The 24,910-nt window shown below is 47.0% G+C and overlaps 1 protein-coding gene and 1 long non-coding RNA gene across 7 annotated transcripts in view; one reads left to right on the forward strand and one right to left on the reverse strand.

Moving 5' to 3' along the window:
• The first annotated feature begins 9,972 nt into the window (after positions 1 to 9,972).
• Positions 9,973 to 24,910, forward strand: part of TUB (TUB bipartite transcription factor) — a 155,749-nt gene continuing 140,811 nt past the window's right edge. For 2 of the 6 annotated variants that reach the window (XM_074585886.1, XM_074585891.1), the window contains exon 1: positions 9,973 to 10,431. In XM_074585886.1, coding sequence (XP_074441987.1) covers positions 10,376 to 10,431 — 56 coding nt within the window. In that variant the 5' untranslated portion in view covers positions 9,973 to 10,375. The remainder of the gene's footprint in view (positions 10,432 to 24,910) is intronic. The other 4 variants (XM_074585897.1, XM_074585890.1, XM_074585893.1 and 1 more) reach the window with 4 other exon arrangements.
• The window catches only part of LOC141742769 (uncharacterized), a 43,201-nt gene continuing 39,732 nt past the window's right edge, over positions 21,442 to 24,910 (reverse strand). Inside the window, exons 2-3 of the long non-coding RNA XR_012586851.1 lie at positions 22,785 to 22,834; positions 21,442 to 21,767 (exon numbers count right to left, since the gene is read on the reverse strand). This is a non-coding gene — a long non-coding RNA (uncharacterized LOC141742769). The remainder of the gene's footprint in view (positions 21,768 to 22,784; positions 22,835 to 24,910) is intronic.

Below are 24,910 nucleotides of genomic sequence, written 5' to 3' on the forward strand. Positions count from 1 at the left end.
AAGGGGAGGGATTAACATCCTTCCTTTTCTCTGCGCTGGTGAGACCCCATATAGATAAACCGCATCCAGCTTTGGGCCCCCTGGTACAAGAAGGATGTTGATGAACTGGAGCAAGCCCAAAGGAGGGTAACTAAGGAGGTCTGGGAGCTGGGCTGGAGCACTTGTCCCGTGAGGAGAAATGGAGGGAGCTGGGTTTGTTCAGCCTGGAAAAGGCACAGCTTGCAGGGGGGAGAGGGAAACGGCAGCATTCCTGTACCTGCAAGGAAGTCAGTAAGAAGACATAGCCAGGGCCTTCTACAGTGGTGCACGGTGAGAGACAAAAGTTGAAATGAGCAGTTAAGACTAAATATAAAAAAAGAACTTTTTCACTGTGAAGACAGGCTGCCCAGAGAGGCCGCGCAGGCTCCATCCTTGGAGATTTTCAACGCCTTACTAGATAAAGCCCTGAGCAACCTCGACTGACCTCGTAGCTGACCCCAGTTTGAGCAGAAGGTTGAATCACAGACCTCCAGACGTACCTTTCGATTTTAATTGTCCTACGATTTTTACAGAAGACCATCATTTGAAAAAGGTAGGTACTATGGAGCAAGAATTCAGTTTGAAAGGGGGAAAAAAAAGGTTCTCCTACCTAATGTGATGGCAGTAAGGGTGGTAATGTTTAACATGCACTCAAATCTATCATGTCTGTGAGGGAAATTGCTGGTGACTCTCATTTTGATACTTCTGGGAAAACCGGTAAGAATATAATTGTAACTGGTGTCCTAGAGAGGTGTCTTTGGAATGAAGGATGCTGGCTGTAGTGAAAAACGCAGCTGCCCTGAGCCCAAACTGCAATAACCCGAGATGTGTGTCAGGGTCAAGGAGACAAACGGTGGTGGTTTGCAGCCCGGGTTCGGATTTTTTTTAGATGAACGATGAAACAGACCTTATATCTTGTGTGTGGAAGGACAAGGTACTTTGGTCTTTAATGAAAAGGATATCAATACATTATGAGGCTTGCAGTTTAGTTTCCAACTGATCACCTGCCAAAAGCTTCTGCTACTTAATACGCAGAGACGGGTCCTCTGAAACCAGCGCCCTGCGCAAGAGCAAATCTCTGCTATAGTTTTATGGCCTGGTGAAGGATTTTGCAATTCGAAGCTCTTCTCAGCCAGAGCAGGACCAAGTGGCTTTTTTCCATATCTGACTGTATTATTCATGTCAGAATGACATTAAAAAGCCAGAAGGTGCAATTGGGGTGTATGTGTTTTCCAGCAAGAAATCTGTCATTGTTTTGTATAAACCCCCTTGAGCCGTGGTAGGGCTCACAGCTGTGTGGGGCTGCTCTGGTGGTTTTTTTCAGCTCCCGAAGATGGCATTTGTTTGAGGTGTGGTGGCCACCTCATTTTTGGCTTGTGTCACCGCACTGAGGTGACAAAGCTCCTGCTTCCCCAGCAGGGGGGGCAGCCTCAGGTATGTGGGCATGTGTGTCTCTCTTGGGCTTCAGTGTAAAATCTCAATATTTTGATTTTTTTATGTAATTCACATTCTCTTGGTTGTTTGGTTGCCTTCCTAAAGGCAACCTTTAAGCATCATTCGCTTATTTTTTTTTAAGCTTTAAAAATGAATTTTTAAAAGGGTAAATTGGCTAATTTGATATTTTAATTTTTTTATTTTTTTTCCAGATTCAGACTTTAAAAACTCAAGCCCTGCTTTAATGCTCCAGGTGCTGAATTTCTTCTTTAGCAAGATTATGGTTGCTTAAAATGTCCTGTATTAGAAGCCGGTCAGTGACAGTCCCCACTACTGCACTGCTTTAAGGACAGTGCTGCCTGGCTGTCGAATTTCTCTGCTGTCTGTAGTAGTTACGGAAACCTGCAGGAGCGTCAGTAGTTGTGTCTGAGGACACAACCAAAGGAAGCATTAACAGTTTGCTTCTGAATGCTGAAGCTGGCAGGAACTGTGGAGGAATAGCAAGGGGAACGACACGCGTAGCGCAGGGTGGGGATTTAAAACACCGTTTGGCTGTAAGACCCAGTTCTGCACCGGGGCTGATGCCATCGCTCCTGCGGGAGCCCAGGGTTTGAAGGATGCTCTGAACTGTCGGTGTCTCGCAGGGTGGAGGCAGGCGATGCTGAGAGATGGCATCCTCTTCCTGCTAGAAACCATCCTTCGGTCTCAACCCCGCTATTGCTATGGGACACCCTCTCTGCTCGGTTTCTTCCCCTTCTGGAGCTCAGTCCCGGCAGCGAGGACATTCTCTGGTTTGATTCTTCTGGAAGAGGGCGTGCACGAGGCAAGCGCTGGCTGTGAGCTTGCTGGGGGAGCTCTGGGGGCTGGGGAAGAGCAGGGGACAGCGGGGACACGGCGCTTGGCAGGGGTCAGCTGAGCGCAGCACCTCTCTTTGCCTGTGCCGCGTTATAAATACCTTCAGCTGCTGCGTGCACATGTATCAGGGCTGCGTGCTTCAACCTAGCTGCAATGAAGTCATTAATCTTTTCTGATGCTTAGACTTTTACTTTTCCTTGCAGTTGATGTGGATTACTGTAGGCACAGTAACTGTTTTGTCTAGGCTTTTTAGAAACATATATATTTTAAGAAGTTCCCATGTTTTTGTTGAACCTGAATTTCTGTTGGTAAAGCTAGGAACTTTTCACAGATACAAAGATGCCAGTCCAGAAGGATGAACACAATATAAAAATCCCCCAGTAGATGGGGGCTGGAATTGAGATAATTTTTTTTCTTTTTTCTCGCCCCCCCACCCCCCCTGCCCCGCTGTCTTTTAATGAAGAATAAAAAGAATGTCAACACCTCTTTCAGTCCTCTAAAACTCAGGAGTGATTTCTTCACAACCCATCTCTGGAGTTGAAGCACCTGATACGGCTGCAGGACCTGAGTGGTGTTTTGGGGTCTTGCATTACTCGCCTGGCTTCGTGACACATCTCTCTTCTCTGTCTCTCCTGGGCCCTCACTTATGCCATTTTTTGCTATCTCCTCCCTGCTTTTTTCTAGTTTTTATATCTCTGTTGTTAGCTGGTCCGTGTGAACGATTAAGATCTACGTGAGCAGAGCGCTCCCTTCTCAAATCACGTGCCCAGCTACAACCAGCACCATGAGGGCCTCTTAACTAATAGAAACAAAACTTTTTGAAACACAAAGCTTGTTTTGGTGAGCCACCAGTCTCCCAAAGAAGGGGGATGTTGTTTAATCAGCATCCAGAGCAGTTTTGTACCTTCTTTAACCCAAGGAAACTTCGGAATGGTCAAAACAATTTTCAGATTTCGTTTCTTTACTCGTATTAAAGGAGCAACGCTTTGCTGAAGGCCGCTATAACCATCTATCAGCACAATCTCAAGTCCGAAGCACAAGAATTTCTGTACATGTGGGAAACTGGCAAATATCACAGCGATGAGTAGGGCATGAAAAGAGCTAACGAGCTGCGAAGAGATTGCCTTAGCAGTTCGGGCTGTGCGAACGGATGGAACCAGCATGTAGTCCTTTCAGTAATATGCTCCATGAGGAAGGCAGAGTCTGCTAAAAAATACAGACCAGAACCCGTGCTAATGTGGGCTTTCTCTGGTTTAGTAATGATAGTATTTTCTACAGAGTGAATAGAGCGTGCAGATAGAGTATACAGTAAATATGGTATTTTCTAATACCTCAAAAGGAAGAAAGAAGTCAAGCTCTTGGGAGCGCAGTGCCAGTTCCTTGTGCTTGTAAAGAGGACTTTGAAACAAGCAAGGGTTGCACGGCCACCAGGGAGGATGACAGGTCTCTAAACACTTCCAGGCAAGAGATTATCAGAGGCACGGTGTCATCCTGTGCACGCGTAGGACTTGGGGGTGTTGCAATGCGTGGGGTGCGGGAGCGGGACTCTGGAGACTACCGGCAGTATGGGTGTCTGCCGCGGTCTCTCGGCTGCGGCTGGGAAAGCCGTGCTGCTTCACTTCCCTTTCTGTAAGATGTAAATAGCGACGCTGGCTCCTTTGCAAAGTGCTCGGAGACTGATGGATGAAGTTGTTTATTATATTGGGAGCAGAGTAAAATCATAATGAGTCTTGGAGGGAATTTTCAGAAGCTGCATTATCCTTTGAGAGGAAGATGAAATACAGAAATATGCCAGATGCTCTTAAGGCTGTAAATACCCTCTTTTCAGACAAAATTGTTAAGCCTGACTTTCATGAGCTTTACTTTGGCAGGGTAATATGAGGGCATGTGGAAAAACAAACAGCAGCATTCCTCCTTCCCTAGTTCCCCAGTTTAAAACCTTATATTATTCAAGGCACTGGCTTATTAGTCCCCAGCACAGATGTTAGGTGGCCTGGAGTCTCCACTGCCTGTCCCGTTGGTATATGTTTCTCCTCATTATGGCTAGCCGATCCCTGGCAGCACAGGTGATTTTATATTGTTTTCTCCTGCTGTGGTAGGACATTAGGACATAATGTACCTTGCAGCCTGTCTTTGCTTTTTTTTTTTTTTTTTTTTATGGTAAAATTCGGTAGTGTGCTTTTTTCCCAGGCATCTCGTGCTTCTTCTAAGGCAGGCTCTGCGGCACCATTCCTGCACCTCTGGACACGTATAGCGTCTCGCATTGCTCCTGGCCAAGTATCTTCAGCTGCAGGAACAGCAAGTGGTGCTGACGAATGACGGAGGCTTTTAACTCCTAAATCTGTCAGGAGAGGGTCCGAATGGCTCTGAGGCTCTGCTGACTTGCTTTGTGGACCTCACTCTTAAACCCCGGGGATCACTGTGTTTGGGCTTAGGTATAAACCCAAGTCTCTCTCTTGGTGCGGCCCAGATATTTATTCTGCAGGGGGACGCAGTGTTTGCCCAGGCGTCAAAGGATTTATATCTGGTTTTTCTTGAGGTTTCCCTGTTGCTGTCCTAAACTCTGTCAGGTTACTGAATAATGGCATGTTTTGTTCAAGTCAGCCTGAGTCCCTCTGGAGCTGACGCGCACGCTGGGTTGCAATAGTCTCCTGCTGGTGTCTCATAAACCCCACCCGGGGAATTTTCCCCGGCAGCGTGCCGGAGGCGGTGGGCGTCTCAGCACGCTACTGTGATTTTCTGAACAAGTCCCCCTTCACAGTGGTGCTTAGAAGGCCAGGTCTCTGCCGGTGGCTTGAAGTCCTCTGTCTTCGCTCTCTCCTTTCCTCATCTCCTCCTCACCTGGAGACTGGCTGGCCATGGGGTGGGACACAGGCAGGCCCTCAGGAGGAGGAAGAGAGGAGGATTTTTTTGCCAAAACCACAGGGAAAGGGCAGTTTGTGTCCCGCCGGTGCAGGTCCCCGTCACGGGGCACTGCCTGCAGACCAAGGAGTGTCGTCCCCTCCAGGCAGCAGCCCCGAGGGCTTGCAGAAATCCTGCCTTGCGTAAGCACTAATTAGCAGTGCTGAAGGACTCGTAATCTCATTGAGGAATCTTTCCTGGCCGTGGCTAGAAAACAACCTGAGCAGTGCTGACAGCCGCAGCTGCGAGCCCTGTCTGTTACAAAGGCAGGTGCTGGCAGCTCATAGACGGAGTGTGCCTGCGCTGCTGCTGGCTTTCTGGAGCAGGAAAGCAAACACCGCAGCTGGCTCTGGCTGGTGCCCTTCTGGCTGGACGGACGCAGAGACCTGTCTGTCTCTCTCTAGAGCTCACCTCTGGACTTGGGCTGGGCTGTAATGAAGGGGCGGCTTCTGCGGCTGCAGGCATCAGATGATGGGGACAGATGGCTGGTTGTGCACATGTTTTGCTGGGAAAACTTCCTTCTGGGGATGCCCAAAATGTACACTTGAGCCTCATAGTACCTCCAGAATACCTAATCTGGAGTTGTTCTATGTTGTTTTTTTGACTTTCCACTGCTAAACCTGTTAGGCACCATCCAGTGACTCAGCACGTGCTTTGTCACTTGTTTGTGGCATGGTATGTGCCACCATGAAAATGCAGGAACAGTCTGCTTGCTTCAGCACTGCTGCCAGTTTAATTTCTGTGGCATTTCAACAGCTCAAGCCAATATTCCAGATCATGTTTATTTGCATGGTAAGGCCATTTGCCATATAGAATCATAGAATGGTTTGGGTTGGAAGGGACCTTAAAGATCATCTAGCTCCAACCCCCCTGCCATGGGCAGGGACACCTCCCACTAGACCAGGCTGCTCAAAGCCCCATCCAGCCTGGCCTTGAACACTTCCAGGGATGGGGCATCCACAGCTTCTCTGGGCAACCTGTCACAGTGCCTCACCACCCTCACAGTAAAGAATTTCTTCCTGATATCTAGTCTAATCATACCCTCTTTCAGTTTAAAACCGTTACCCCTCCTCCTATCACGTACTAAACACCTGAAAAAAGGAAGGTTTTTGTGGTTGCTCAGTTCCAACCCTTTCCCCAGCTGGCACAAGGATGGTCGCTCTGCGGTGTGTCTCTCCAATGCTTGTAATGAACTGAAATTTATTACTGCTCCAGCATTAACATGCTGTGATCCAGAAGCCCAGTCCCCCTGTTCCCCCCAGATTAAACAATCCCACTCTGAGATGCCCCCGAATCTGCAGTGTGCAGGGCGAATCTCTTGAAACAGGGAGCAGATGTGACTCATTTCGGATGTGTGTAGATGTGCCCATGCACAAACACATGGTGACACATGCCTTGCGGCGCTGGGAGCAGAGCAAATGGCAAGAAAAACATTTCTCTTTCTGACTGAATTCCTGTGTGGATCTGATTTGTCTCTTCACCTTACATAAGCTTATGAGTGCACCAGCTTCCCCATCAAAGCTTTTTCGTAGATTTCAAGTTCGAAGTAACGTTGTCAGCAATGCCAGTTGTGGGGTTGGATGGCAGAAGCAGAGCTGGAAGAATTGCAGGTGAAAGGCCCGGCGCAGCAGGAGCTGAAGATACTCACAATTAATCGCAGGCAAAGGCTTCACTGTCAAAGTCATCAGCGCTTGTTTGAATTTGTGGCACAGGAGTTGAGAAAGTCCTGAGAGGAAGAGTTGGGAGGTTTTTGCGTTCAGGGAGCTTGCCGTCCACATGCAGTAAGCAAGGAGGCACTTGTGTCCTAGGAGGCTGGATCTGCCACCCCAAGTGTTCTTCTGAGGAGCCTCAAACCGTTGTTCGCCTGCAGCAGAGCCGTGGGGATCCCACCTGTTTTTACTCTCGCGCACCTCCTGTCCGGGGATGCGTGTGGAGGGGTCTGCCAAAGCTGGCACCGGCAAGTCCTCGAAGCACTGGTCAGCCAAAACGGTACTCTGTTGGTGTGTGGAGCTTGGATGTGGGGTTTGGGTTTTGGTGCGTTACCCGTGTGGAGAGGCTGTATTTGCCATGAGGTTTGGCAAAGTCAACCCAAAATATTCGCAACCCGCCTCAGCGTGCCAGGACAGTTTTCACTTCCAACAACAGCATAAAGAAACAAGGCCACTGGGACAAGACAACTCTGGGTGTACAGTTGCATTTCCACCTGTTTCAGCCTGAGCCACCACTGTTGACGTTCTCCTGCTCAATACTCTGGTCGAGGATGAGTGAGAAGGAGCCAAGGTGCCAGCGAGCTGTGCTTCAAGTGAGGCACATGGAGAGGAGAGACAGCCTGTGCTCCAGCAGCTAACTTGTGCTCCTTGCCTGTATTGATGCACCTTGAAGAGTTTGTTTTTGACAGAGGCTTCCCTGGCATGCAGGGGCTCCTCAGGGTGATTTTCAGCTGCTCCCACGTGGAAAACATTGGCCTGCGTAATCTAACAGACAAGCAAATGGTCAGGTTTCAGCTTGCCCATTTACAATGTTCCTAGTGTGAGCACAGCCGTGAGCAGGTGCAGGTAGGTGGAGGAGATGTGCTGTGACTAACTCTGCTCTCCGGACTGTTCATTTCATCCAGGTCACTCAATGGGGATTATAAATGGGAACACACTGCCCATATGTAACATCAACAATGGCATCTGTAACAGGAGTCAGGATGATAAACTCACAGGATATATGCAGTTACGAGGAATGAGGCTCAGGCAACTTAATTGCTGTTTCAAGAAAGCCTGGATGAAGTTTTCCCTGTTTGAAACAAGTGTGGCCAAATATCACCCATACTCGGAGAAGGTTTGGTTTGGATTGAAACTGTACATGAAAAAAGCTCTTAGGCTGGTTCTGCTATCCTGACATGAAGGGATTAGGGGTTTGGCCCATTCACCCTCCCAAAATAAAGCCTGGAAGTGAAAAGGTTGATGGCAGGTATTCAAGAGAAAGAAGATTTAACGGGAGCTAAAGGAAATGAATGATGAAAAACCAAGTGGATCTCAGATGTCCATGGATACCTTTGAGCTAGAAACAGGAAGGTCTCTGGCTGGGTGCACTGTGGAGCTCTGGGAGCTTCTAGGAGCTCTTCACTACCAGCCTCTGCAGCTTCAGCATGAGATCACTCATCAGATGCGTTTGTTTGTGAGACGAGGGACTGGGACTGATTTAATTCAAGTCCCCTCCAGTCCATATTTATTGGTGCTTGGAATCTCGTGTCATTTCTACTGGGAGATTTTACCCTTAGGAGCTGGGAGTACGTCGTACAGCTTAAGAGCAAGGCTGGGCACCTGGCTGGCCTTGCGGAGAGGGAAGGGGCCAGGAGATGCTAATACGGGCCAAAGAACCGAGGCTGTCTGTGAACGGTTTGAGAGCAGTCCCCCCCACCCCTTATGCATGTACATAGACACACTGTGTCACCCCGGTGGCTGACTCTGCTGACCTGGCAGCACTTCTGGTAGCATCGCTCTTGGTCAAGGTATAGACAGGTCCTCTCAGCAGCCCCCTGTGCCCAGGGTGTTACGGGCCACTGGCCCTGTGGCCATGAGTGGGCTGCAGTGTCCTGAGCAGAGCTGTGCACGGCGAGGTCTGGGCAGCTCTGAACCAGCTTCTGGAGAGACAAACTACGCCTGCCTACGCCTCACCCTGCAGATGTCATCCTCGTCCTGGAAGCATCCACCGAGCATTGTCAGTAAGGCTTGCTTTTGAGATCTGCTGCCCAAACCAAGCTCTTTTGTAGGAGCTTTAAAGGGTGCCCCCATCCAGAGGGACATGATCCAGCCGCCTCTGTGTGCCTGTCACTGCACTGCGCTTCTCAGCTGTCAAACTTCACAAATATGTGGCACTGGGAAGCTGACAGCAAGCAAAAATATTTTAAGAGGAGATGCAAGAAACCACCGCACAGTTTGAAGGCAGGCTTGTAATAAAGCAGCTTGAAAATGCAGAGATGCTGAGCAAGTTCTGCTGAACTTTTTTTTTTTCCCCTGAAAGGAAAAACAAAAGTGAATTTGAAGGAGGTTTTTGTGTGTGTGTGTAAAGTGGTTCAGTTTGAACTACTGTCTCTCAGTCCCCTTGTATTGAGGTTATTAGAACTGATCAGAAAATATCCAGCGAGCAAGCAAGGTCTGATGCCCACCAGCAGGCAGGCATGGGCGCCTGGAGCAGAGCAGACCCCATGCTGCCTGCAGCTGGTGGAGGTGAGAAATGCCTCCGTGAGAGACCCACAGGTTCTTGGCACAGGCCCCAGCACTGAACGTTGCTGGTCCCCACTGAGGAAATGCAGGTGGGAGCCTGGAAGTATAGCTCGGCTCTCGATGCTATGCCTGACACCTGAGCCCGTAAGAGTTATTTGAGGCTGGACAGATGTCACACTGACATCCCCGCTCTGGGGCAAACTGGGGCTGTGTGCCGTGCAAAACCAGCGACTGAAATGAGGTAGGCGAAGCATTTTTTCTGTACTCTGTGTGGCCCCTGGAGAAGTCTATACACTGACCTGCTGGATGCAGGGGCTGCAGCGAGCGGTGCGGTGGGGCCGTGTCCCCGGGGGGCAGGTGGTCCCTGCGGAGCTGCCTGACCGCGGCCGGCTCCCGGCCCTGCCCCCGCACTCTGGGGATGTGATCACTGTCTGCCTGGAAGAGCACGTTGGCGAGACCCAGGGACCCGTGGTGGGGTGGGAGATGGCTGATGTCAGAGGGATGGACCAGTATCTGTGGCAACCAGAATAAATAAATAAATAAACCACGTGTGCTGGAGCAGGAGGCGTGCAAGCTGCCGCTCCCCAGCACGGCTTCGCTGAATATCTCTTAAGCAGCTTAGCACCCTCGCTCCAGTTTATTACCTGAGCGCCTTTGTGTCTGCCGGGTGGCTGAGAGCATCCTGCCGCTGGTCCCCTCGGCGGGGACCCTGGGAGCCTCCCCCTCTCTCCATCCCTCCCTCCCCGGCACAGGCAGTGGTTTGCTCCGCGCATCCAGAGCTTGACGCGAAGCTGCCGCTCCGCGGTGAATTTTGGCCCCGCTGTGCAAGGCCGGAGGTGTCCACTTGCATCCCTGCAGTGGGCCCGTCTTTGGGCAGGTGCTTGATTTCCAAGTCCAGGAGCCGGCGCCTGCGGAAGGCAAGTGATGCTGGAAGTGCCGTAGCCAAGCCGGAGATGGATGGTGTCGGCAGCAACATGACCATGTCTTACAGTAGATGGAGTTACAACAGGTATCGTCTATCTTGCTTTGGTTTGGTGGGTTTTTTTCTTTCTTTCTTTCTTTCTTTCTTTCTTTTTTCCTTCCTGATATTGTAAAACTGGCAAGCTGTTTATATAAACTGAGACAGAGAGCCCTCTTCAGGAAAGCAGAAACCTTGGCTGATGTGGCTTTTACAGTCTGGAAGACACTCGAGGCACCCCGGTTTCTCAGCGACTCGAGCAGCGGGGTTTGCTGTTGTTCAGCAGGCGTTTGTCTGGAAACGCGGGTGGTGGCTTTGCCCTGCTGTGGGAGGACTGGGGGTTACTCCCAGCCCCGAGCAGCACAACACAAAGGTTTCTCCGGCTCCCTCCTCTGAGCAGGGCAACGGAGGTGCAGTGATTGCCCGAGCAGTTGCCTAGACTTCTGAAAGGTGATCTCGAGTAACTACTGTTCAAAGCCAGCACCTAGATGTTTTCTACAAATATAAACTATAGCTTGGGAAAAGAAGGGGCTGGGAAGCCAGGATATGGCTAAAGAGTGATATTTTCAGGCAAAAGCTGTGAGGAGCGCTGTGTACAGCCCGGGTACCACAGAGCTGAGGGGGCTGAATTAGGTGTCTCACTGAGACGGCTGAAATATTCACACCATGTTTCATATCAAAATGCAACTATGTATGCATGTTTTTCCTCTTCTGGGGAGTGGAAAATTATTGTAGCATTAGTTTTGCTTTTATGTGATTCATGGTTGTGATTGGCAGTTTCTTCAAGCTTGGATTAAAAAAAAAAAAACGGTACAAACTTCATACTTTTACTTCTTGTCTGTGTAAGTCTTACACCTGAAATGGAGCCAGATGCTAAGCAGTACTAGCATCTCACTGAATCACTACCGCAAGCCACCACAATATTCTGAAGAAATAATCTTTGGAAGTGGTTTTCAATGCTTAAACATGTATTCGGTGTCGCCCACGCTCCCCGAGTGCGTGGGTTTATATGGTTTATACATGCAGCTAGAGAGTTTCACTCATTTTCAGTACACTCATACTGCCTCAGCAGAAAATATATAGAGGCGTATACAGTGGTGGCAATGGCGACGGTGTCTTCTTTAATAAAATGTGTATGTGTTTATGTATATGCAAAGCTGAGTTATACAACAGGCCATGTTTTTATGCGTATATTCTCCCACACAGAGGATGCTTTCCATCTGATGCCGTGTCCTCAGAACCAGCAGTATCGAGACCCTGTAGTGCTCGGCTCTGTCCCATGCAGTCCAAGTTTGCAGCAGTTTTGGTATCCTAACCTTACAGTAAATAATCCGGAAATTTCACAAAAACTCCTCTTGGATGTTTTCTCCCAGTGCTATCCCCTTTTGATTTAACCTTATGTATTGCTTGCAATCCATTTCTCCAGGTTTCATCATTCCTTACCATGACAGGTTAGCCTTGCACCTGGGAGGTGTGCTGCACTGGTGTGCTTGGCTTTCATACTGCGTCTAGGGGGGAGAAATGCAGTATCTCAGTGCCCCAGATGATTTTTTGGTGGCCAGTTTCCAGTTTTTTGAGATTTTTTTTCCTAATAAATCCAAGCTCTATGAACCGATGCCCGCGTACTATATATATTTTTTCAATGCCGGGAGGCTGAGGAGTGAATTGCTGCTTTTACTCCCAGTCTTCCCTCTCTGAAAAACGGCGCAGAGTTGTTCTGGCACATTGAGCCTGTCCTCCCACACCCCTCTTGTGCCCAGGCCTGCAACAGGAGAAGGAGATAACTCTTTTGTATCCCGATCCCCGGTGTGTGTCGTTCGCAGTTGGAGCATGTTCACTGCCCCACCTTTGGTCTCACTGAGCCACGACAGGAAAAAGGTTTGGGGGAACTTTCTGCCAGGGAGGGAAGGAAACGGGAGGTGCTCGTTTTAAGCATCTTTGAGCACCTGCAGTGTGTGCCAAAGCCTGGGGACATGGGCTCTACCCCCGGGCTCTGCTCCGGTGGGATGCGGGATGCCTTTCTGACCTCCATGCTAACGCGAAGCCCCCGTGGGCTGAGATCAGCCCACGACTACTTACGTGATGAGACGAGAACATGAAGTTTTTGCAAAATTTCATGAAAATTGCATTCCAGTGTAGTGGGTTGTAGGAACTTTGCTAGTCAAGTTAAATAACGTAATTTGTTCCTTCCTCAAGGGACACTTGTAACTTTGGGCAAGAAACGCTGCTGCTTGTAAAGCAGGGTTAATGATGCTTACCTCATTTACAAGAGTCCTGTGAAACAAAGTGGTAATGCTTGGGTTATTCCTCCTCACCAGTGGCCACAAAACGTCACAGCTGCTCTTGGGGTAGCTGTTCTGTGGCAGAGTATTTTGGGGCAGGGTTCCTCCAACATCTACTGGCAGCAAAGAGAGCATAACTGATATCATTTTGTGAGTAAAACCATAATACTTACAATTCTTAACTCTGTTGCTTATTACTGCATGACCTGCGGAAGCCACTGTGCTTTTTTTGCTTGTCCCTCCCTCTATGTCCCTGAAGGGAGAGGGGTTTAGGCACAAGGACGTGTGGGGCAGCACCATGAACTGTGAAGCGCTGGGCGAAAGCCGACGACTGCTCCTCTGGATGAATGCCCAGGTTCCTCCTCTTGGTGTTGGCCTCTATGAATCAGCATTGCAGTTATAAAGGGATAGAGCTGATGGAGCAGGTGCTGCCTCCCACAAATACAATTGCATCTTTCATTTTAAAAAATGCTCATTGTCAATTAAATCAGGTGAAGGGAATTAAACAGAGGTTTTGGCCTCTGGGCTCCGTAAGATGCGTGATGGTAGAAACCTGTGGAAAAGAAGGGAGTTGCTATGTCCCTTCTAAATGGCCAAGCCTGTGCCATGCAGATGAAAGCACTTGTGTGCAGCACGCAGAGGTTTTTCTAGTGGGGTTTATCTGGCATTTGTGGTGTATCTCAGCATTTGGCCCTGGGATTGTGGTCTTTCCTTAGACTTGCTGCTCAGGATTTCTTGACAGGGAAACCACTGCTCATTCCTGCAGGTAGTTTGCGCAATGAAGAGCAAGTCTGAACACTGGCTGTGAAACTGGAGGCGAGGGAGCCCCATGCAATGAGAAGTGTTCAATAAAGTTCACCTCAGCTGCTCTCCTAACCAAAGGAAAGACTCCCTCCTCCCCCTCAAACTAGACCAGTGTGGATGTGAAAAAGAAACAGGTACAATATGAAAAGGTTCTTAATAATCGCATGTGGCATTTCCACATCTGACTTGTTGGCCTTCCTAAAAGGCCAGCCATATCTTGGGCACATCTTTGCCTTCCTCCTGTTTCAGTGCTGTGATAATTTTGTTGTCACTCTGAATGTTGCCAGCCCAAAGCAGAGGATAGACAGCCATTTCAACAAAATCTGGGAGAACTGTGAAGGTCCTAGAAACACTCGGGACTTCTGGAGTAAGCCAACTAATTCCTATAATAAGATAATGCCACTCTTTCACCCTCTGCCTTCAGTGATACGCTGTTTTCTGGACCGTTACTACTCATTTCTATTTGGTTTCTTTTCCTCCTGACCAAAGTGGAACCTGCTCACCATCCTATGCTCACTGGCCGTGCAGAAATGCTTGTCTTCCAGAGCAGAGCCAAACCTGCCCTTTTCATGTGCTCTGTTTTCAGTGCCGGTGCAGGTTTTGGCAGCTGGGCTGTTGCCCACCAGCACTCTTGCTGCCTCTCCCCAGATTTGTCGGGGAGCCATGCAGCATCTCACTCTTGGGGCCACCACACGGGGACTAGCAGGGTGTTTCCCCATCAAGCTCTTCAGGAAGCGTTCACCCATCCCAGTTCACTGATTTCAACTGTGATCCATGTGGGTGTAAGAGCCACCATGTTGTCCTCTCTTTGGGTTTGATGCACTCCTGTAGGAGTTCACGGTCTGTACGCAGAGAATTGTGCTTTTAAGAGGCTCTGCTCTGTGCTGTGGCAGTTGCTGGTGGTACCCAGCACTGATCAGGCAGGACATGAGCGCTGTGTGAAGTTGACTTTCTCTAGGCAACTTGCAGCTGAGCAGTTACTGAAAATATCCAGTGTCCGGAGTGAAATGAGCAGCAGAAGATGGGGTATTCAGAAATCTTCTTGTGCTGGAGCCCTCTGGAAATGGAGGTGGCAAGTGGAGGTTTTACAGAGCCCTCCCTGTCATACCCTGGTGGAAATGGAAGCTCAGAGAGAAGAGTCATTAATATGATAGGAAAGTGAAAATGGAGACTAGGTTTTGGCTGGTATAAGACTGAAGAGCCATTCTCGTGAGCTGAGACACCCATTTCCTTCGTAGCACTTCCAGCAGCTGGAGACCAGATGGACAGAAAATTAAGTCTCAGCAGTGCCACCCAAACGTGACCACTGAAGCATGCTCATGAAGGCGTGAGGGAGCTCAGATACCATGGGTGTAGTCAAACCCAAGCTCTGGGAAGGCACAACTTAGGAAAGTGTGCAGAATTCAGTCAACCCATGGGCACCGGAGACCAGTTTGAAATCAAATGTACAGGCAAATACAGCAGACTGGGAACCTGAGGTACATGTTTGGAGAAACTGTCCAAGCCGGTGGTGGACTGCAGGATTTTGAAAGGTTTTCCAGGCATCAGTGGACTGTGCATAGCTCGTATGAGGAGGGCCACAGCTGAATAGCTAGTCCAGAGGGTTTTCTGCGGGAGCAGTAGAAAGTTTTGCAGCAGAAGGAATGGATAACCTGCAAGCAAACTGAATACCTATACATGAACAAAGACGTTAGTGTTGCTTTTTTTAAAAAAAAACAGAAACAAAGACTACAAACAACCAAAAAACACCACAAACCACAACAAAATTCCAGCTGTGGAGGCAGTAAAAGCAAGTTGCTTACTTGCTTCCACACATTTCTTCTGGAGTCCAATACATTCACAGTCTTTCTCCCCTGGCCTCGTTGCTTCATTTCCATACTTATTTTCTATTTTTTTTCCTGGAGGACTTCAGTGCAGCTATGCCAGGCTCGCAAATTACCAGATCGTGATTACTGTAGGTTTTGTCTGCTAGCATTTGGAAGTGTATTTTGGGGAACTTACTCCCAGGGTGTTTCAACTGTTAGAGACAGCTGAAAACTTTTTTCTATTGATCTGTCTTTTTGGTCTGTTCTGGATAGCAGCGTTGTTCATGGCTCCCTTTTGAAGCTGCTATTTCTGTCTTGCCTTTTTTATCCTGTGCTGAAAAGCTGTGATTGTGTATTTGGGTCGTGGGTTTGGAGGGTTTCGATCTTAGATCTCGTTTTGGAAGGTTTTTAAACTCCTCTACCTTGATCTTTTCTGAGACATGCTGTCATCAATGAGTAAATAGGAGTTGTTCTCCAAACTTCATCCAAAAAGAGATTTCTTAGGGAAACTGTAACTACTTCATTCTTTTCTTTAAGGTAGCAGCTATGAAATACCAAAGCGTGTACAGTTGTTACCTCCCTGGGCTTACAGCAAGAGCAGCTCCTCTCTCCGTTTGCAGCAGAGCCGGCTCAAGCCCTGTGTGCTGATCTGCTGTCAGGAGACAGAGGGCACGTGATGTCCTGAACCCCTGTTGATAGTGATTACAAGTCTCCTCTTAAGGGGAGGTGGCACGCTAAAGAAGTTGGCTGAGGAGGGAGTCCCTTAGCCACCACCCGCCTTCTGTCCCCTGCCATCTTGCATCCTTCGGTGTTTCCTGGAATAGATGCCTTTATAGCCATTGGAAAAATCACGTGGGTGGACAAGAAGTGGAAATTGTCCTGTGGGACAAAAGGAGGGGGTAGAATCAGCCAACCCTGAAATGAAGCCACAATAAAACATTCACATAATGGATAAACTTTTGAGGATTTATGCATCACTGTTGCACATATAATTTGCTGGAAATATGTTCTTTACTTTTTTTTCATAATAAAGTATCATAATATCAATTACATAGAGAACCTAGAGTTTGGGAACAACGTTTCCTTCCTCAGGTCAGAACAGTAGGAATGATGTGCGGGTGCATTCATGTGCGTCCTCCCATGCCCAGGATGAACGTTTTGTGTTGTTGGTGGCACATGCCGAGGTGTGTGAATTCTCCGGAGGCTGCGTGCTGGCCTGTGACAGCCTGAGAGAGTTGTGAGAGAGAAAACTTCTGCCCCCACTTTGACGATGTTTTCAAGGAGAAATTTTAAAGCTTCTTAAACAGAAGTACCTGAGAAAATATTTTAAATCTACTTGTCTCATGTACAGTATCGTGATCCTAGTGAATGCAAGAATTGTGTTTGGAGCAGTAAATATCACCGCCCGCGGCTCGGTGTTGAGAGTGAAGGGTAAGCTTTTAAAGGGAAACCCACTGTTACTGCTGATCTTCAGTTTATTCATAGTATGTAACTTCTTATTTAAGAGTTTACAGTGAAAATGGACAATGACTTATGAGAGTTAACTCAGCTTGGAAGATGGCGCTTGTGCGCTCACAATAATTTCATTCTGTGCTTTTATATAAGTGCACAACTTGGGCCATAGCCGTCGATGGACCTCACTGGTGTGTAAAACTTGGTAGCCCATCTGAAGTTTTCAGTGGGCCCCCTCTCAGGGAACCTAGCGTGAGACTTTGTGCTCTCCATTGCGAATTGGACTGTGAGCCTTGAAATCCACATCAACAATGCTAGAATAGACAATTCCCCTGTTTAGCGGCTGGCTCCTCATCTGTGCATACTTCAGACTTCCTTCACATCTCACTGAAACTTAGCTCTAGGTATTTCTAGTTTTGGGTCAGTACCAATGATATTACTTCTCTCAAATACTGGTGAAAGGAAGTGGAGAACTTCAGTGGTTGAAGGGCATTATCACACAATATAGACCTACTTCTGTGCATCGCCTACTCTTGGGTAGATGGCTACTAAAGAGAAACGTGGAATAAATGCCGTTGCCATCTACTGTTAGCCCTGACATGTTTTGGTATAATTCTAACATCAAGATGATCTTTCTTTCTCTCTTTCTCTCTCTCTCTCTTTTTTTTTTTTTTCCAGCCTAGCAGGAATTCTTAAGTTTAAACTAATTTTAAAAGGCATGCTATTAAAAATGTAATTTTTTCTTTGTGAAGATATAGTGTGAGCAGTGTGGTTTTTAAATAGAAAGCGTGAAGGGCAATATAGCAATATAGCAAACTGTCTCTTGAAATACAAAGACAACTGAAGCATTTCTTCAGAGCAGAAGGGGCAACAGGCAACCAGCAGAAATGGCCATGGAGGGAATGGTATGTGATGTGCCAGAAGAAATGCTGCTCTGGTCTCTCTCATTAGCGCTGTTCTCTTTCCTCCTTCGGTCCTATTCCATGCTCTGTGCAAGTGCCTTTTGTTACCATGTCTAAAATACAGGCTGAGTGCCTCATTTGCAGTGCTGGGCCACAAAACTGACAGTCTCTTCCGTGCCTGAACATGTGCACCGTACAAGGAAGATCGAACATTGCAGCTCTGAGCTATCAGAGACTCTTTGTGCTCTTGCTGCCGCTTTCAGAATGAGATTGTATCGTAACGAAAAATCAACCGCGTCTCTCATGATCTGCATTATCATAAAAAGAAAAAATTTCTCCCTCCAGTATATAATTTGTGTAAAAGTCACTACTAATGGAAGTCTGAGAAATAACATTCACTGCCGAAAATCAACAGAGAAGGTTCCCCCCCTGGCCCCGGCCTTCAGAAACGAATCAGGACAGAAGAGCAATCCCAGCTGTCGACATGGCACGTGGTGGGTGCTGCACGTGCAGCCAGCCGGCAAACAGCAGCGCACACAGCTGTGGCGGGTGGATGGGCTCTGGGGAAGCTTGCTCATCACTGATTTTAGGGGATGTTTCTGTGAGAAGAGGAAAAAAACCAATATTCAGCTCATTCTGTTCTTTGCAAAGACTAAACCTGATCTTTATTTTGCCGTACCCAGGTAGGCAGGGTCCGTCGATCCACTTCAAATGTCACAGCACGGGGCTAAAACCATAGCCTCACGCATGTGATCACGTTCATCAAGTTAACAAGCGCCTCTTTCTTTCACTACATCCATAACCATCACTTTCTAGAGAAGGCTGAAACAGGGGTAGCAGCTGGTTTGTGTTTCTGGGTCCCTGAAAGCCTGTTGCCTTTGGCTTTGTGCTCCTGGCTAGCCGCAAGCGCAGCACTTCCATCAGGTGCGGGGCACTGCCGGTCTGGGAGACATCCTGGTGAGCATTGCCCGTGGTCCATGGGGAGGAGGGCTCGCTGCTCACGTGGGAAAGCATCCTGGTGCCCCAGCTTAACCCCAAGTGCCCCAGGCCAGCAAGTAATGTCAGTTTATACATGTTGAGTTTATACCTGCTGAATTTATACCTGTTTATTCTTTGTGTCTCTGAAAAATGAGTACAGCATGAGGCTTTGAGATGACCAGAGTGAGTTCTGCCAGCAGTCGCCTGCGTTTGTAAAAGAGAGGGATGTTAGTCAACACCTAGATGTATCTGAAATGCTTGAAGGGCAAGGTCAAGAGCAGGGGAAGACTTCAACAGTTGGTACGAAAACCAAGATGCTGCCAGAGGAACGCAGATCTTTGAAGTGTAAAGTGACAACAAATTAGCTCAAAATCAATTTCAAAAGAGTTTTTTAAATTGTAATTTGTCTCTAGGAGTCTGCTACGTGGACATTCAGCCAGGTGAGTTACGTTGCTTAAAAAAAAATAGAATTATTTCCTTGTCTTTACAAACTTGCTGTGATACGTGTTTGATTCCTTTGCTATGTCATGTTATGGTCGTGCTACTCTGACAAACTGCCGCACCGTGTCAAACATCCAATTACCTGCTGTTCGGGTAAATGCGTCAGTTCAAATTCCTGCACCAATTTGTGGGTCCTTAGAGAGACAAGATGTGCGGTAGTAGTCTTCTAGTCGTAGTTAGATGCTATTGCTCCAGAGATAGCTCTCTTCTGTTTCAGAAAGTCCAGTTCCTTTTGAAATCTCATTGTTTCATGCACCACCAGCAGCATCTTCCTTCCTGCTGTGCATTTTTGCTGTCTGTGAGCACAGTTTTGCAGGATGGAATAGTTCCTTATAGTCCCTGCGGGCACTGATGACATTCATATTAACGTTAAACTATCGATATACTCTTGGTTAATTGTGCACACTTACCTAGATTCACTCCTGTCTTCGTAGCTTGCTGGCAATCCTTCAGAACGTATTTCTTGAAGTTAAAGTTTTCCAGCTTTAGAATCCTCTTCAAAAATCCTGTTCAAATGTCCGTATCAAAGCCAATTCCTTAACGCTCAATGCGGCTTTTCTATGTATGTTCATGCGGGTTATTTTGCAGAGCTGGAACCTAAAATCCTAGCAAAACACAGGGAATTTGCCTGACTAGCTAAAGGTGCTCCTGGAGAGCTGGGAGAGCTCTGCTTCTCTGCGAGTCCGGGGCTGAGTAAGGAAGCTGTGCAGGGGGACTCATCAAGAGATATTAATCAGACATAGTCATTTCAGGAGAGGCCGGCTCCACACAGACCGTTCTGCCTGTCTGCAGGATGCTCCGTGTCCTAGTAATAAAGCTGCATTTGTACTTTGTTCCTCTCTTGAATTTTTTTCTCTACGTAGTACAATTGAAGTGCAACTGTATGGACTTCCTTAAGCTGAAGTCGCCGGTTAATTTCTCGCTCCGTCGTATTTTTTAACACCTTTGGTTAAACAAATTAAGTGTTCTACTTTTTAATATAACTTGGCCAGCTTTAGGAAGAAGTAACAGAACTTGGGTTTCATAACAGGATCTAATAGTTTTGAAACAGTTTTCAGAATGAAGTTACCGTCTGTATAGCGAAACAGTGTGCTCAGACCCAAACAGGCTTTTTGGTGGGAAGGTGCAGATGATAAATTTGAAGGGGGAAATAAAGAGAGGGGCCAGTAGGGAAGCTGGTGGCTGTTCATTATTAAGCAGGTCCTGTGTCTCACCATAGAGCAGGGGAGTTGATGCTTGTGTTCATGCGGATTATTGTCATCTGCCAAAAATGACGCGTCTGGTCAGTGGGTTGAGTTGGTTTTAATTAGATGGGTCCAAATGAATCTCAGAAGAGCTGACTTGTGCAATGCAGCTTTCTGAAGTTGAAGCCTTCTAAATAATGAACAGTTTATAGTCTTCTCTTACTAGCAATGAGCGAGTAATACCGAGAGGGAACTGGGAAGCAATGGGACTGGAGCTGGGCTCCAACACCCTGTGTGAACAGAAGCTTTTAAGGCATTTGCAGTAACTCTCCTTGCACGACATACTGTGCTTCAAACACACCTAAAATCCATACGCTGATAGACGAGTGTCACCTTCTCTTGGAAGCTGCTATTTTGCCCTGGAAGCTGAAGGCAGCAGTGGTTTGCTTCCCAGGTGCGTTCTTCAGCGTCCACAGACAAAAACAGCCACGTTTTTCCAGTAAGTGCATTGCCCACACCACCACCCCCAAAAACTTCACTCCTTTCACCCTGAGCACACACGATATAAACTTTTGTTTCTCTCTGGCATGCTTTATTTTTCTTCTATCCTTCCTAGCAATTCCTTAAATGTGCAATTCCTTAAATGTATTTAATTAGTGGGGATTTTGAAATTCAGTTTGGGCCACTCACACAAGAAGCGTAGGAGCTGGTCTGGGCTATGAACCCAGGTTGAGGTCAAAGCCCATTTAAGTCCCTCCTTACAACCCTTCTGTTCTTCTGCTAATCACAGTAAGAGGATTAGCTTCAGGAGCACGGGATGTTGAATACTACAAAGATGTTCGTATCAGACTCTGGGCTATTTTCATGCATCCTTTCGCAAATGTAAAATGATTCCCAAAACAATGAGCAAACTGAGATCCAAGGCAATTTACTTGTGCTTGGAATATATATAGCAAGAAAAGGAACTTTGGACTGGCCTTAAATCAGAGCTCAGATTTAATGTTCCAGATTTTTTAGAAGCCAGATCTTTCTTGCCACAGTCCACTTGTATTTGGAAAGAGCTGTATCACACAGGTGTTATTTGCTTTCTCTTATGAAAAATAACGAGCAACCATATAACATTACATTGTTTTTGTCAGTGTCTGAGTTGTACCTTCTGCGAAGGTGCGCTCCTCCCATCAGCTGCCAGTGCAGGAGGGATGCTCTTTGCAAGGGAGCTGAGGCTAAGCCACAGCTATTCCTGCTCATGATTTTCGGAGCGCCTAGAGTTGAGCTTCAGTCTGACTACGGGGATTATTAAATACATCATCTTAAATATGGTATCATTAAACGGAAATACTCTGCCTTTTGCTTGAGAGGCTGGGAGGGAAGACAGTGATATTTTCATGATGCTTATTGTCTCCTCTGGGCATCAGCTCTTGGCCGCCGATAAGGCGAAGGGAAACGCAGGCCTTGCTGTGTGCAGACACTCTTGTGCTCCTGAGAAAATGAACCCAAAATTAGTCCAACGGCCATCGTCCTAGGCAGGTTGGGACTGCAGGCATCCCAAAGGGACATGTCTGTGCCTGGGAGGGCAAATGAAGCTCAAATGTGGTGACCAAGCTCTGTTTTGTTTGCTGTAGTGTCTTTACCATATGTTATGTACATTTGATTCACTCACTAGAAAATCTATATGGGCTAATAGGTTGCTCTAAAATGTAATTAGGGTAAAATGTCTACAAAAGCAAAAACATTTTTTTTTCTTATCCGTTGCAGTGAGGCTTTTCTGTTGTCTTGATTGTGCTGTAGATTTGCTAATGTAACGCCAGTGAGATGCTGAATTGAGCCAAACATAAGGATGTTGTATGTGTGGGAGAGACGTTGTGACTGTTCCCATCTCAGTATGCAAAAATGCAGTTGTTTAGGTAAGGTCTCATCTTTGATTAACAGTATGGGTGCTCTGCTGTGTTTTCTCTGCTCGTCCTGTGTGAAGCATTCCAGCCCAGCCTGGAGGAGCCGTGCTGTGGGAACAGCCCCAGATTGTGGGGGCACATCAGAGTGATGCTGAGTGCTGTTCCTGCTGTGATAAAGCTGACTGTTAGAGGAAGCTGTGCATTTATCTTTGACTTAGCTTGATTTTTTGGCATTGACAATTATCCTTCTGCTAAAAATCTCCCTTTCCCTTCACTTTGCTCCCATTAAACCGTGGCATTGTCTGCATGATTTGAAATACATGCCTAAGTCCCTGTTCTGTGGATCTTGTGAATCTTGCCAAGGACTGCATCTTATCAGTTACCTTCCCGGCTGCTTGGTTGGTCCAGACTCTGTCACAAAGAGCAGCTACTAGTATTTTTATGCGTTTAGTATTCCAATGTACTGAGCAGGACAGAAGCCCTGTGCCTCCAGTTAGTGGTATGTTGCTCCAGTAGTGACATGAGGCCCCGAGTGAGTTTGCAGGTCCCTGGCTTCTTTATCATATCATTGCTCTTTTTCTACAGCTGTAGCATCCAAGCTTACCTTTTTGATGTCGTTTCAGTCACGGTGCAGCTGAACACAAATTCTGAATTCTGTTATGGAAAATGAAACAATGTATGTCAGTGTTGAAAATAGAGCGAATCAATTTTTTTTACTAAGTTTCTCTTCACCACTCTTGTGTAGGTAGTTGGAAAGTCAGGGTAGGTGACTTGGATAAGAATAGGCAAGGAGAGAGAGAGTGATAAAGCAAATTATTTAGCAGAGAACAATACTGGAGCCCTTTAATGAGCCTTTTCTGAAGTATATAAGATTCAGTCTTCTAATATGGTACAGAAGTTATGCAAAAAATTTCTAACATTACTTGGATTCTGTCCACATGTACTGTCAAATTTTTCCATGCTTAAGTTATAGCAGGTCTGTAAGTTATAACTTATTTTTTGTTTGAGACAACTGAAAAACCCATCCCTGTGCAGTGCGCTCTTCAAATCTGTACTCGGATCCCACTGACTGCGATGCGGTGAGACTGTTCTTAAATGCTGGTTAGAATATTTTAAAATTCAGCTTTGCCTGAATGTTATGCCCAAGGACGGCCTCGCTGCCAGGCTTTGCCAAAAGAAGTGAGAAGAGCAAAGGTACCAGGGGAATATCTCGCTGTAGCGGTCCTGATTTGTTTAAAATTGAGTTCAGCTTTGTTTTGGTTACTGCCTTGTGGGCTGACATTTAACTGCAGCTTTGTGCTCTCCATCCTGGCCCCAGATGGGCTTATGAGTACTCTGATCTGTGGATTTAAAAGAAAAATAATCTCATAATATAAGACAGAGAACGTTGCTGAGGAAGCAAGAAGTGTCATGCAGTATGTTTTAGGGAATTTGGTTGCTGAAATCAACCAGCTGCTCTCCATCTTTTGCTTACCCAGGTGTAGGAGGGATGCTTCTTACTGGATGTCAGAAGAGCAGAAGTCCCTCGAATTAGATGTTTATGGTAAAGTCCAGTCTGTGACGCCCCTGAGAGCTACCGGTGTGCTCCGCGTTACCTCTGCCATCCAGCCTGTCCTGCAACTGGGACCTTTACCTTTCCTTTGATGCTTTTCAGACACCCTCTGGGTATCTGAAAGCAGACTATTAGGGCCACTAGATGAGCCTTCTTTTTTAGCCAAAACCATATTCTCATCACTCAATCTGGAAAGGTGTTGGTGCAGGAAATGGCCCTTTAAAAATACATGAAGATTAGGAAGACAGTTTGTTTTCTCCCATCTCTTTCAAGTCCTCTCCTTTGTATTCTTTTTTTTTTCTGCTACTTTACTGTCTTGTCTTTTCTTTCCACTTTACTGCAGTTACATCCGTGGTGATGGACCATAAAAAACCCCACCAAACCAGGTATTGTTTTTGTTGCACCTTAGCAGTGGAAAAGGCCAGAGAAAGAGAGGTGGATCTTCACAGCTGTTTGGTTTAGCTCTTGCCTGAGCTGTCGCATGGAGGATTCGATTGCCTTCTGAATTACATCCGTGCTGTTTTACTAGCGTACTATCTGACAGTTGGCCGGAGCAATATGAGCTATTATGTTGAGATGTTAATCGTGTTCTGAAACAGTATTACCCTGTGGTGGTTGTGCAGCAAGCACAGCTTCGCAGCGGTGAAAGCCTTGCACGTGCGATGGTGGGGCTGCAGCCAGGCATCCCTGTCGTAGGGGAAATTTACATCATTACTCACCTTTTTTGTGTGTTTTGGTTTAGTGGGTATTTTTTGGTTTTGTTTGGTTTTTTGTTGTTTTTTTTTGTTGTTGTTGTTTTTAAATTAGAAAGACTTCTTGATTACTCAGTAACAAAAAGTAATTATTTTATTCTTTCAATTAAAAATATTTTAAAATATGGAGTAAGCTTCTTTTCTTTAAGGGGGCAAATCAAATTAATTTCATTTCAGAAATAAGCCCTAGATCATAAGGATAGAGATGTCATCGTGTTGCAGTTTGTAGAGGCACGCTCCCTCACTTGCCTTGGCCTGAGTAAGGTGAGGAGGAGGAGGAGGAGCTCCCCGTGCCAGCAGCCTGGCTCCGCAGGCAGCAGGAACTGGAAATCTGAGTGGGGCCTCAGGGACTCTGGGAGTACCAGGAGCTGCCCCAGGTGAGCACCATGAAGCACCTACCGAGCACAAAACGCTGTATGGCAGAGT

This window comes from Larus michahellis, chromosome 4 (assembly GCF_964199755.1).
Source record: "Larus michahellis chromosome 4, bLarMic1.1, whole genome shotgun sequence".
In the NCBI taxonomy this organism is placed as follows: Eukaryota; Metazoa; Chordata; class Aves; order Charadriiformes; family Laridae; genus Larus; species Larus michahellis.